We start from the raw sequence: 14,056 nt of genomic DNA on the forward strand, positions 1-14,056 counted from the left end.
GATGAAAAAAATGACTTGACCAATAAAGGCGGGGGGGAAAAAAAACAGGCATTGGGGTTTATAAAAAATGAAGGCAACGACTCCAGCATAAAACGTTGTCGAGGTACAAGTTTTTGCAGGATGAGAATGTATGCGAGGAGGTATCACTACATGTTGTCTTCCATGCTCTTTCCTAGCCGTCATTCACTGCCATTACTGGAATTAAGCTGACAAATCACTCCACTGACAATTATATACCACAGAAATAAGAAAGAGCTTATCCATCTGTTAATCGTCTCTGCATCTGGATGGAGCAAAATTTCCTGCAGTGAGTCAAGTTAAGGCATCAGCTGAAATCCTGGCAGCGCTCTGCTATCGATTGCTTTTGAATTTCTGCTTTTCAGCCATACATCTCCCAGAGCCCTCCCCGGGTCACTAGGTCACTGCCTGGAGGTCGCCAACAGACAGGGCACAGAGCCAGCTGGACTAGCAGTCCCAACCGTGGTGCCCACCCTTACCAGCCCACTGTCGGCGCTGGCACTTGGCCCTGCTTTCTCCCAAAAACTTACCCATGCTAAGGAATGAGGTGGTCCACTGGAGCACGATGTGCCTTCGCATCACAGTGTTACCGTTATTATTAATGGCAAACGGCTGTTAATACTAATCATTACCATTAGCTACCATTATCAAGATAATACCATGCAGTACCTCGAGCAGGTAGCATTGCTCTAGGCTTATATATGCCCGTCTGAGCAGAAGGGCGCGTTATTGCTGCCTTAGGAAAACGCAAAGGCAGCTTCTGACAGACCTTAACACTTCACTTTGCCAGAGGAACCCGAACTCTTCTTCCTCCCACGAGCTGCGAGACCCGAGGAGTAAAATCGCAGCGGCCAAAATGGCAATGAGCTGCGACCCCCGCATCCCTCGACGACACTCTCCAGACCCGCCGCCAAAAGAAACAGACAGCAGGGGTGACTGCGGCGCCCGCGCGGGCCGAGGGTGCCAACGGCCCCAACGGTCCCAACGGCCGCCCCCCGCCCCGCTCGCCCCTTACCATCTGAGCCACCTTCAGCATGCCGGCGCAGGAGCGGAAATAGGCGCCGTCCATGAGCTCCGCGTCCGAGCCCGCTGACGAGGAAGCGGTGGCGGCCGGTGGGGCCGCGGGCCCCCCGCTGCTCACCCCGGTACGGATCACTCGCGCCCCGTGAGACATGGCTCCCTCCCGCACTCCCCTCGCCGCCGCCCGGCCCGGGACAGGGGGACGGGACGGTACAGGACGGGACGGGGCGGGGCGGGACGGCGAGGGGCTGGCAGCGGCGCCCCGGGGCTGCCAGGGGCCGGGCGGAGCGCGGCGCCTCCCCGCCCGCCCTCGCTCCCCGGGCTGGCGCGGCCGCGGGGCGGGGGCCACGGAGGGGGCGGGCGAGGAGAAACCGCGGGGGTTTTCCGCGGGGGAGACGCTGCCGCACCCGCGCGGGGAGAAGAGCAGGGAGGCGGAGGGGAAGCCGGGCCCGGGACGAAGCCCGGCAGCCGGGCGCAGGAGCCCCGCTCGGGCAGGCAAAGGGTGGCCGTGCCGCGGCTCCGACCCGGCACTCCCACAGCACCTTTCCGGACCGGCAGCCGCAGCAGGACGCCCGGCCGTCCCCCTTTTGCAGCTGGGTTACACGAAAATGGAGGCCGAAGCGGACGTTTCCAGGCAGGGAGAGGGACGTCTCGCTCCCGTGTGGGGTCCCGGGAGGGGAGCTCCGCGCTGAACCGGCCACCGCAGCGGTTAGCAGTTTTACTCGAACGGTAAAAGACCCCTCGGCGTGTCAAAGTTTGCCAGCGATGTTCTTGGAGGGGAGCTGCTCCGGTGCTTTGCAGTGGAGGTACAGCTGCAAACAGCGTCTTCCCACACGACGTTTATTCCTCACCAAAAAACCCCAAACTTTCTGATTCATGATCTCATAAAACATTTGCATTACATGGGCAGCAACAGGCAAAACTGTAATGACTGTCCAAATGTCTCAACCCCACTGTTTGAATTACATCATGCAGGGATACTGACAAAACTCAGCAAAGGAAGCTATATATTTCCTCAAGTTTAAAAATACCTTGTTTCTCTTTCTGACAAATGAGGGGATAGCAGGCCTCCAAGCTGAGGATATGCCACTTTTATACTCATTGGAGTATATAGTTAGTGTTACTAACACCATCTTCTGCTGCTCTGTTCTGCAGTTAGGATGCACATTCTGTTCATATTTAGTATTTAATAGCTCTTTCAGCAACTAAAATTGTCTTAGGAGGGATGACAGGTAAGTTCAGATGACCTCCAACACAAATAAGGGGCTTGTGTAAGTAATTTACATGAGCCAGACAGGCTTTGCTAGCGTGGGCAATGGTCTGTAATAGACTAACCAGTACTTAGTTGTGGGCTTCTATTAAGCCAGCTAGTAGTTGCAATAGAAAATATTACCTGTCCCAATAAATTTTATCTCATTTCATTAGATATCAAAGCTACAACATTGCCAATCTACACAAGAGTAAGGCGCTAGCTGCTGAGAAAGAGCTTTTTTTTTTTTTTTAAACAGCTGCTTTTTTTCCCTCTTCTCCTTTTTTCTCCACTTCTCCTTACTGTTCAAGTTCAGAAGCATGCACAGTTACAGGGTTCTTGCAAGCCCTGTGGAGGGAGGTTCTAGTAGCTTCTGTACTTCCTATCAAGAAAAATATTTTTTTTACCCACTGATTCAGCTTCTTTAGTTCTTCTTTTGAAAGTGTGTATATGACTGGGGCCCTGCTGATCTGAGTTCAGCCCAATGAAATAGAAATACCTTGAAATTAAATACAAGTAGCATAACAGTCATATTTTCTACTCAGAAATACAGGCATCTTCTGTAAACCACTGGCACAGTCAGTCCAAAACACTGCTGAATTTGAAGTTTTTATTACAGTTCTCATGCTATTTACTTCGTCTTGTTAAGTGCATCATGTACGATGACGATAAGAGGTACTGACAGTGCCTTAATAAATGAACTTGACCTTGATACACATCAAGTATCCTTATGTATGTGGGTGACTTAGATTTTCTGAGAGACTGTCTGAAACAAGTTATTTATAATGTCAAATACCTTCATTTTGCAAGTTGATTAGCATTTTGTTTATTCTTCTAAATATCTGTATTAAGAATTTCACTAATGATTTCATCACTTACAGTTGTTCTTTTAAATAAGGTTTCTTTCAATCTTATGAACACTAAGCAATGCCTGCAGCCACAAATCTTGTTTTAATTCTTATATGAGAAACCACAGCTAGCTTATCTTCTTTATCAATATTACAATATACAAAGGCGTACGTCATAGTTTGCAAATCAGTATTTAAGACTAATGTGCTGGAAGAAACAGATAACCTTTTGGGTGCTTATGCCTTTCTTCAGGCCTGAAACAGGAGGAGCAAATGTCCAAAGTAGTTCTCAGCTTGTAAGATTCCTCCAATTTTAACTAGATATTCAGAACACTTGAAAGACAGGCAGTTCGTACCTGGGGAACAGCTGAGAAATGAGACAGATGAGAACGAACATGGGAAGTAAGATAATTATCTTTCTAAAAGGAAAGAGCAAGGCCGGTAAGTTATGGTTTGTGGAAAAAAGCAAATTTAAAAAGCAAAAAATAAAAACAAATTTCTGCCTTGTATGTATTTTTTAAAATTTGGAATTAAGGATTCAACTCACAGTTTTGCCTTTGGAAGGCATTACACACATCTTCCCTTGAGGATCAGCACTGATCAGCACTCAGAAAGGTGGTAGATATTTTGCCAGCATCATTCCTTATCTGGTAATAGTGTGGTTTTGTCCTTCATTAATGGGCTTATTCTGACGTGTAACACACCATTTCCATGACAGTTTTTGGTAAACTGGATGAAACATATTACTCCCTCTTACTACCTCTATCCACAAATGTTGTCTGCGTTATGACTTTAGACCAGACCGTCGCAGTTACCACAAAAGCATGAAACATTTGTGCAAACATAGTCATGTTCTCTGGACTTAAGATAGGTACATCAAATATCATTTAAGAAACAATTTCTATTACTACGAAAGCATTTTTACTGATGAGAAATCACTGATGAGATTTTAATTCTGGCTATATTTCTAGCCACATTTTATCAGTTGACATTTGGATCATTTTTATGCCTTTGATTTTTTTCCAGCAATGGAAAAGAGCATATGGGATTTTAATGACGCATTTATCTGTGTAGATAAAATGCATAGTTGGTAGCCCTTCTTCCTTCTCACAACTGGGTAATTTTAGCAAGCAGCAGACAGCCTGACCTTTGTCGTACAGGCCAGATGCAATCTGCAGACAAATATAGGTTTTTAAATAATATCTTGGCTTCCCTTACACTGAAATCCCGTGACTCCGACAGATAATAAAGAACAAAACAATGTGATCGAGAACAGAATTAGCTGGCTGCTGATAAATCTTTGCTGCAGGGCACACACGTAAGTAAGCACACACCATTTAGTTACAGGGAGAAATAAGGGTTTTTTTAAGCAGTAAGGTTTCTCTACTACCATATATAATCATCCAGCTAAGTTTTTGAAGACTGGAAGAGAATCCAAATCTTCTTAATCCAGGATTAAAAGATTTACCAGTAGTTTTAAATGAGGAAAACTTTAAATAATATCACAAAATAATCACAACCTTACACTCTCCACATAATTCCTGGAAAAAATTCCTTAGGTAATTTGTATTTGAAAGTCATTTTCAAAGGTATCTGTTTTGAAAGTCATAATCTCCTGTCATTCTTCTGCTTGACTCAAAGATATTTAAGTATGAGTGTTAAATTAAAAACTTCATTTGTTAAACTAACAACTCACAGATGATGCCAGTAGACAGGAAAGGAGGGAGGAAATTCTTTGTTTCTAGCACTGACATCTTGACAATTCTTCTACAGATTTGATATCATTTAATAGGATTTAGAAGCCCAAACTTTAATTAGGACAGATTAATTGCCTAATCTGAGAAGAAAAAAAAAAAAACACACAGTCCCCTGAGAAACAAAATATATTACCTTCAGCAGGTGTTTTATGATATTCTCAGTAGGTTAAACACTAAGCACTAAGGGACTGTTGTCTAGACTTATGCCTTGGAGCCTGCTGGATTTGAGACCTGTTAAGATAATGTGTTTCAGGCGCAACATTCCTTCAGCAAGCTTCAGACCTACAGCAACAGGTTCCAAAAGCAATCTCATGATTGTGAGAAGGTGTTAGAATATGCAAACTGACAGGATCATCAGAATTCTTAACAGTATATATTTTACTCTGAAAAAGAAATTAAAAAAGCAACCTTCTACTCCCAGTTTACAAAACATGCACAGTTGGGTCAATTATTTATTTATTTTTAAAGTTTTGGGTGGTTTTTTTCTGTACAATGACACTTTTTATACATAATAATGAGACAGTATCAATCTTAGTTTTGATTTGTAGCATTCAGTATCAAAAGTATACCTGTAACATTTAAAAAGTGACATTTACAAAATTGGCACATTGTCTGAATAAGATTTATTAAAGCTTTAGTAATAACATCTATACAACGTCTAGAAAAATACCATGTTAATTTTAAAAGAAGCAGTATGAATTTTTATTATACAGTACAAAGTCAGTGTTAGATGTCTCTAAAGATGATACTGTATTATAAATAATCATTTTAATCTCAGCTTAAAATATATTGTGTCAATTCTAACAGAAATGCTCAAAAAGACCTCATCCCTCTTCCAAGCTTTTGTCAAAAGAGTATAATCCTCAAGACATTTTATACTACAGAATTCATTTTAACAAAATATTTACTGCAAAGTTCGTGATCGCCAAGATATAAAGCTAAAATACGTATTTCCAGCATAGCAGGAGGTAACCACGAAGGCAAAGAACTGTAGAGAGAGGAAGAAAAAAACCAACATATTAGGGGAAAAAAAAAAAATTGAGAGCACTGTCATTTCTATTTAAAAAAAAAAAAAAGCTATGGGATTTGGAAAAAGGAGAAATACCAGGCTGACTAAAATGGCACTCTCTCACCTCCTTGTACTTGTGTGGCCATCGCAGTCAATACCGTGTAAGTAAGCTTATATTATGCTTAGAAATATGGGGCTAGAAGCAGACAAAACATGGCATATTGCAACTCATATCTCCACATTATACTGCTTCAGTATGGATCTTATAGATTGGACTCCCACCAATCCTATACTTGCTGGTTGCAACATCAATTGCTGGTAAGGACTGAGGGATAGTCCATGGGACAGTGTGAGCTCAAGCCAACACTCCTGCACTGCTGCTATGCTCCAGAAGTTGCGTACAGCCCACCTGTACCTCAGTATGGCCCACTGTGCATCAAAATAGCTTGTTTACAGAGAAAACTTGGATTCAAATGCAGGCCCAGACATGTTCTTAAACAGCAGTACCGATCAGGTTACCAATTCCAGAGGTTCTCTACTGATGAATAAAGGTATTCCTCAGTGCAAACAACAGTGACAGCAACCACACTGAGATATCACTACTTTGTCAGAAACTGATTACAGAATAAGCCTTCTGTAGCAGGCTCGATTTATTTTATGTTTAAAGATTAAAACTACACAGTATCAGTGGTGTTGCTTCTGCAGTTCTTGCAGCATACGCACACAGAAACCAAAGAACAGCTGTGAACTATTTCAGTTGTACTGATAAAGTCCAATTCAGTGCCAGTGGTTAAGTTCCTGTTAATCACTGCATGTTGTTCAAAACAGACAATGTTCAAAATGGTCTTGCGATAAGACCAGAATGTTTTGCGCTGGTAACTGAACCAAATAAAGCTGACACTGCAAATAGGATTAACACTGCTCTTCTTGGAGGTTAGCAGTGATAGGACAAGAGGGAACAAACACAAGTTACAAGAAGGGAAATTTCCATTAGATTGGGGGGGGGGGGGGGGGGGGCGGAAATCACAATGAGAGTAATCAAACATGACAACAGAGGTCCGGAGGTGTTGTGGAATAACCATCCTTGGAAACACTCAAAACTCAAGTGGACAAGACCCTGGTAGCCTGATACGAGTTAGCCTTGCTTTAAGGGGGGAGAGGGTTGGACCAGATGACTTCCAGAGGTCCCTTCCAGCCTAAAAATATTTTACGATTCTACCAATGTTTCTTGCTTATATACCATCATTGGCCTGGGTAGGCACCTCAGCTCTGAGAGCAGGGCACTACTAAGCCTGCATACAGGCAGTGAATCTAAGCCCTCCAACAGAGGGCTCTTGGTGAGTCTTGTCTAATGTAAATTTAATCTGTGGCACCAAAAACTGTAGATGATGATGATAAATATTATTATAATAGAAAATTGTAGCATTCTTCTTGTCCAGTAATTTTGTTTCTTATGAAATAAAAGCTCTATCTAAAATCTTTCTAAAAGAGAACAACTGTTGAGGATAGATGATTTGCTAAATTCTCACAAACATCCACCCATGAACCCTTAATGGGTTCAGAAAACAAGAATCTACATTTAATAGTTTATTTAGACAGTGCATTAGATAAACACTATTACAAGGTATTAGAAAAGATTCCAAACATCCCATGAGACACTGAGCATTCTTGCATTTTGTATAAAACCTAAATCAGCATGGAAGCTTATCTAGCAGCAAGCAAGTTCCCATCAACAGCAGTGGCCGAGTGACAAATCAATAGTTACAAACTGCCAAGGGGAGAAGACCTTGAACACCACTGAAGTGACAGGGACGTAGTTATCCAATTTCCAAGACAAAAACAGAGCAGGTGTTCAAGTCTCTGTGTTCACGGCCATATACAATAAGCTTCAGACAGAAGACAGAATTTGTGAATAGTCCAGAGAGGACAACTGCAGAAGCATGAACAGTCAGCAAAGTGGCTGTAATTTGGAATTACTCTATACAATTGAATCTGACTACTGTTGCCACAACATGCAAAAAGTTCTTCTACAACTCCCTTAACTTAGCTAGAGAATACGTTCACCTACTTGGAAAATGACAAGGCTCTTAAAAAAAAAAAGTTGTTTTTCACCCACATTGACTGACTGCTTTGGACTTCCAAATCTAAGTAGTAAGACAGTAATGTCAGACTAATTAATGATTTGCATCCACTTTAAAACACTGGGAAGTTATATGATTCTTCAGGCATTGCCTGCCCAACTCAGAAGAAAGATTATCAGAAGTTGAGGCTGTAACAGGAAGATCACTGTAGAAACAACAATACCACTTCAGGACCTTCCCAAAGGTGCTGTGTATATGGCTCAGCCCACAAAAAGCTGAATGCACCTCATCCACATGCCTGCAAAGGCAGCCGAGTTAGTGTAAACTGCTTTTGAAGTTGTCCAAGTGCATGAGGTGACTTGGTGCTCACCCAATCTGTTTTGTCTACTCAGATGTGCAGGCTATAACCTCTGCCAGAGACCTAGTAATAAATGGGGGCAGGAAAGGGGAAAAGCAGTATGATCTTAAAAACATTACAGCCTTTTCCGGTGTGACTGTCATCTCCTGGTGGAATTTCTAGTCACCTCCAAAAACTATGAACTAAATTACAGCTGCCTATAGGTTTTGTGCGTGAGCTTCTATATCAGTCTGCAGCTTTTCAAAATCCACAACGCATGCATTTCAACCCACACTTCCAGTGAGCCTTCTTTTGATATAACTGTATTGGACATAAAACCGATTTAAACAAAAAATGAACTCACTGAAGAAGCTGCCCAGCTGTTGTAATTGTGACTATCCAGTTCTTTGGTAACTGAAGATGCATCTACAATGGCAGCAATGAGGTACAAAATGAAGGCGCTTCCATTAAAACACAGACCCTGTTGAAAAAACAAACAACGTAATTAATATGTACATGCATTTGTTACCATTTTCTATTCCAACATTACAAAACTCTCCTCTGAAATATAATCTACACATGCAATGTACACAAGAAATGTGATTCTTAACTATTTTTACCTTCTTCCAAGTTTCTATCTGTAAGATTAAAATTTAACTGCTTATTTTGAAGATCCATAAATGTTAAAGCATGTTTTGGACAAACTGTTCTCTCCATCACACTAAATCCAGAAGAGTCTTAAAGCTGGTGTACTGTGATTTTCCAAAAGTGGAAATAAGGACAAAGTTTGGTTATCACAACCTAAGTGTTAGGCAGTAAGAATATGACACTACATGAAAAAAAAAAAAGAAACAAAAGAAAACTGCAATTTTATTACATTTCTAATCTACACAAAGATACACTGTAGGAATCAATAACTCGTGGCATATGAAGAATATTTATAAAGCTTCCAAAACTTTGTTTTCTCCACTTCTGAAGGAGATAAAGAGGGTGTAATTTTTTCAGTCATATTCTTCCACTTTTCACTACCTTTCCCTTCTGCCTGTTTTCGAGAGGAGAAAGAAACAGATAAAACCAAGGAGGAGAACAGTCTGAATGGACTACATGGGTCATCAAGACCCACCCACGGCAGATGCTGCATTTTCTCTTCCAAGGAGCAGAGTTAATGTCTCAGGGTACCTATGATCATTACTAAGAAAGAAGCAAAGCAGGTAACAGTGATCTCACGTAACACTAGAGAAACAAATAACAGTTTGTTCACGTTTTGCATACGAGAGAGAACAGGAAAGGAAGGGAGAACGTAAGTCTAAGAAGATGAAAGACACATAAAAAGGTGTGAGGGGGTTTTTAAAGTACGTAATTTTAATACTTTGTCCTTTACTTACTCAATACTTGGTCAGGGCTATAGGAAGTTCATTCTGACTTAAAATAAAAAAATCCCCCCAAACTCCACCCTGCTACTTGTCTAAGGCATATGAATTTGGCCAGAAAACATACTTTTAGTTCACTGGTGCCATGTTTAAGTGGAATACCCATGACATACTTTGCACCTAGTTACAACTGCAGGAATTAGTAACTCAGTTTAGACCAGGTCCTCATGTTGTACATGATCTGCTGCCTTCAGCTTCTGGCCCCATGTTTGCACTCCAAAGTGTCACACAAATATCACAACCCTTAACTCTGTTGCCCTAGTTGTCTCTAAATGTTGCCATACTGGTACAGCTCCAACTTACTAATTTCCACGGTGTGACCCAGTGGATGCTAAGAATATATGCCAATTACTGTTGAATTCACTAGTCACCAACTCTGGCAGAATCTAAAAAGAGAGCTGCAGCCCAAGAAGAGAAGTTCAGAAGGCAGCGACAACAGCTGTATCACATGAGCAATTCCCTCAGTGCACCAAAGCATGGATCAACAGCTTGAAGTGGTTGGTATGGAAGCTCCTCACATCCATCTCCATGACATTTTGTTCTGGCAGAGTTTACTTCAGACTTGGGGGAGTCTACCTCACTGCCGCATACTCCCATGACACACAGGGTTCGAAACTTTCTGAAAGGAAGCCATTCCCCAAACATGTGCCTTCTCAACTGCAGGCCCCTCCAGAGAGCAGCATGCTGTGCTGTCACCTGTCAACATGTCAGTCTTCAGGTCACCACTGCTTGTATGAGACTCCCCATGCAAAAAGCCTTCTTACAGTTTTCAGAGCAGCCTGAAGGGCATGCACATCCTCCTGTGGTTCTTAAGTCCCTGCAACTTCAGGGCATTTGGAAAAGAGCCACTTACCCACCTTTCCGCAGGGAATCATGGGCAGTGCGTCAACACTCCGATGGAGTCCAAGGCCTGGTACTTGAGGTTTGATTCACACACTTATAAATGAGTGGGGTTTATCTCACCTGTATCAGATGATCTAATACAAGGTATTATCTCTATTCACAGACCTCACCTCTCGTTTTATCTGGGCATTACAGTAATAAAATATCAAACTGTCAATTTTAGGATAAGATGCCAACAACTGGCAGGTTCAGGTGAACTTCTTGTAAAGCACTGATTTTCAAACTCCAGATTTGATTGCCTAGAGTATTTGTTGTTGTTATTTTTAGATTTCCCGTTCCAAAAAAGACTCAATTACCCTGGAAAGCCACAAATCCCTGCAATATCTTGTCATGTAGAAAAGAAAAAAAGCACATAATTTTTGCAAACTGCTGCTCTGGGAAATAACACTGTTGGGGAAGATGGAATGCAATGCAAGCTGATAGGGCCTTTACCGCCAATATATTACTCAAACCAAATGGTTCATGCTAAATTACCATCTGCTTCTTAAATTCAAATTTACCAGATTTTAAAAGCTTCCATTGATTGTTTTAGCAAAGAACTTGCACTATTAAGGAGAGTAAGTTTTGAAGCACGTCCTTTGGGTTAATTTGCAGTAAAAGTAACTGCATCTTAAGCAATTTGGTAATGTGCTTAACCTGCAAAAAGTGGATTTATGACAGAGAAGTCCAGATGTAATTTTGGATACTGCATACAATAGACACAACAATAGCTCAACAATAGTTTGAGCTAACTGTCGCCTAAGGAGGCAGAGCAATAACTAGCAGAGACTGAAAGTCAGGATACTTCAGAGAATAGGGGGAAGGTGGGCATAAACTCACTCACTCACTCCAAAAGGTGTGTGTCACTCTAAAAGGTGTGTGTCTTGAATGAAGACATTAACAATATCTCTCTGAAGAGAGACCCAACATTCCTGTTGGCCAGCCAGGAGTGGCAGAGGTCCAATTCAAAGGCTGTTCCCAACAGCTCTTTTAATACCTTAGGGCAAAACAAGCTGGAATGCAAACATCTTTTATTTATTTTGCGTTTATATTCTCTTCGTATTACCCTTTACTATAAAAGGAGACTACCTTTTGGACCTACATTTATGTGATCTTATCTATCTTATGTGTTTGGAACTCAGAGCAAGAAATACACTCAATATGAAGTAGAAACAAATCAAATACTCCAGCTTGTCTACCACATAGATCGGGGGCAACCCATTTATGTGTAGCTGTTGTCTGATAATAGTGTTAAACTGATGAAATAGGGGTAATGACTAAAGCAGTATCCAAATGGATACAAAGATGCTTTCCCTTTGAATGTACTTTACTCACATCTGATGCAATAGGGGAAAAAAAATCCCACACCTTTAAATGTACCCAGACACATTACTGCTGTAATTGAAATAATCCAACATTTCTATAGCAGTGTTATAGCCTTAATGGTAATTGCTGGTCATGAAACTTGAAAATAGAGAAGCTATCTGAACGTAATCCTGGTTGTTCTTATTAGTAATTGCTATAGCTGGCTATTTATTACAGCAGCAAATGGGAAGATGAAAAGAAAAGAGTATTCAATTTTAGTCACGTACACAATATAGCTGATAACAAGCTGTTTGCAACACAGAAGTCAAATATATTTTATCATAAAATTAACAGAATTCTAGTCAATAATCTTTAGGTAGTAAAAAAAAAAAAAGAACAGTATCTCACTGTATCAGACACATGCAAAGCTAAAATTTATAATAATTCTTGGATGGGTCACAAATAGCCAGTTGGCTGAGATGACAATGACTTTTAGGATCTATTACCCTGAACACCAGCCTGTTATGAAAATCACGTAAAAATATACTGTTGAGAGGTACAGCTAGCCAGGTTTGTTCAAACCACAAAAACTGGATCTGAATTTTAAATGCCTGTGAAATTTTTCTGTAATTACATTAGCTGTTTATCTGATTTGCATTAAATCTTGAGCTAAAAGCAAAGGCACATATTTTACATAATGGCACGTATTTTACATATATACAACACTAATTTTCAGCACCATTTTCACAGTAGGCCATATATGAATTGTCAGACTGTTGCTACCTCTGAACCACCTTTGCTTTTATTTTAGCCCAGGAAGACTCATAGCCCTGTAAGAGCTAGGGTCCCACTTCCAATTCATGGTGTTGATTCAAGAAGGGATTTCTGCTGTTTAAGCCATATGGCCAGATCTGTTAGCTCAGAGGCAGCAACAGACTCATTCTTCATGCGATGTAATCACTACAGGGAGAAAAAGAGGCCACTGTGCATAAATATCAGTCACACGCACATTATTAAAAATCAAGTCACTACATCAACCGCTGAACAAAACAGTGAAACATCATAGGAAAAGTGTTTTAAAAGTGTCTGGGTAGTATGAAGGTTAAAAACTGCAGGTACGCAGTCACACAGTAATTAGGGAAAAATCTGCAAAAAGCACAAGTACGGTTCGTTAGCTACACCCACAGAATGCATCAATATTTTATTCTTGTCATAACCAAGCAAACCTAAAACAACAAAGAATGGGTGTATTTACCACCGTGGTCCATGGCACCTGGGGGATCCTGGTGTAGGTCATTGTCATGTAGATGATCAGAAAGAAGACAGTGAGAACCCAGTAAAACACAGCTACAAACATCACCCAGCCAAAGGCTGGATATAGAAAGTATTCTGTTCCAGCAATCAGGGTCCACACCAGCAGCCCCAACACCTGCAAAAGTTATGGACAAGAAAGAAAACTGTTACGCAGTCTTAGACCTCATACATTTATTCTAGGTCAAGGAACGACACCACTGGCATTCAGATAACCATTTGATGAGCTGAGTTGGGATGCTACTCTGACAGAATACTAATCTAACAAAAAAGAACTGATTTTGCTGTGGCAGGGTGTCACAAAAGGAAAGGCAGAACAAGGTGTCTTGGTATTGTTTTAGCTCACTTGAACTATTATGGAGCCATACTTGCAGTGGTTTTACAGCTAGCTCTCAAAAGGATTGCTTATTACAGCCTACTAGCTTATGTGCATGAAGCTCAATACTACTATTTTGCAGTCAGCTAAGTCACTTTAGAAACAGAAGCCTGTGAAGGACCACTGGGATCTTCAGGTCCCATCTGCCACAGTCACAGGTAACTTGAGTAGTTGGGATCTACTTCAAAATGGTCCACACCTGCTCTGTGGACTGGCAGGCACCATAGACACAAAACAACTCCTAGGCCTTTATCATAAAAGGTAGTAGTAAAATATCAACAGCCACCACCACTGTAACATGCTGCTGGACCAGAGCAGGTCAGGCTGGGAATGTCATTATATTCCACAGTTCTTAAAGCATCTCCCAGGTGACCTGACCCTAAGTAGTAGGCAAAAACTCACATGCAAGCAAAGTCCTCAAGCAAACCAGTCA

At 41.4% G+C, this 14,056-nt stretch overlaps 2 protein-coding genes across 6 annotated transcripts in view; both read right to left on the reverse strand.

The window, feature by feature from the left end:
* Window positions 1–1,349, reverse strand: part of CMTM7 (CKLF like MARVEL transmembrane domain containing 7) — a 30,793-nt gene extending 29,444 nt beyond the window's left edge. Inside the window, exon 1 of one of the 2 annotated variants that reach the window (XM_072853919.1) lies at window positions 1,034–1,346. In XM_072853919.1, the coding sequence (XP_072710020.1) occupies window positions 1,034–1,192 (159 nt within the window). In that variant the 5' untranslated portion in view covers window positions 1,193–1,346. Of the gene's footprint in view, window positions 1–1,033 lie in introns of both variants that reach the window. The other variant, XM_072853920.1, reaches the window with a different exon arrangement.
* A 4,280-nt stretch (window positions 1,350–5,629) lies between these two features.
* CMTM8 (CKLF like MARVEL transmembrane domain containing 8) overlaps window positions 5,630–14,056 on the reverse strand; it is a 37,440-nt gene continuing 29,013 nt past the window's right edge. For 2 of the 4 annotated variants that reach the window (XM_072851437.1, XM_072851436.1), the window contains exons 2-4: window positions 13,192–13,365; window positions 8,684–8,800; window positions 5,630–5,880 (exon numbers count right to left, since the gene is read on the reverse strand). In XM_072851437.1, coding sequence (XP_072707538.1) covers window positions 5,797–5,880; window positions 8,684–8,800; window positions 13,192–13,365 — 375 coding nt within the window. In that variant the 3' untranslated portion in view covers window positions 5,630–5,796. The remainder of the gene's footprint in view (window positions 5,881–8,683; window positions 8,801–13,191; window positions 13,366–14,056) is intronic. The other 2 variants (XM_072851438.1, XM_072851439.1) reach the window with 2 other exon arrangements.

Source organism: Ciconia boyciana, chromosome 2, assembly GCF_034638445.1.
Source record: "Ciconia boyciana chromosome 2, ASM3463844v1, whole genome shotgun sequence".
NCBI lineage: Eukaryota > Metazoa > Chordata > Aves > Ciconiiformes > Ciconiidae > Ciconia > Ciconia boyciana.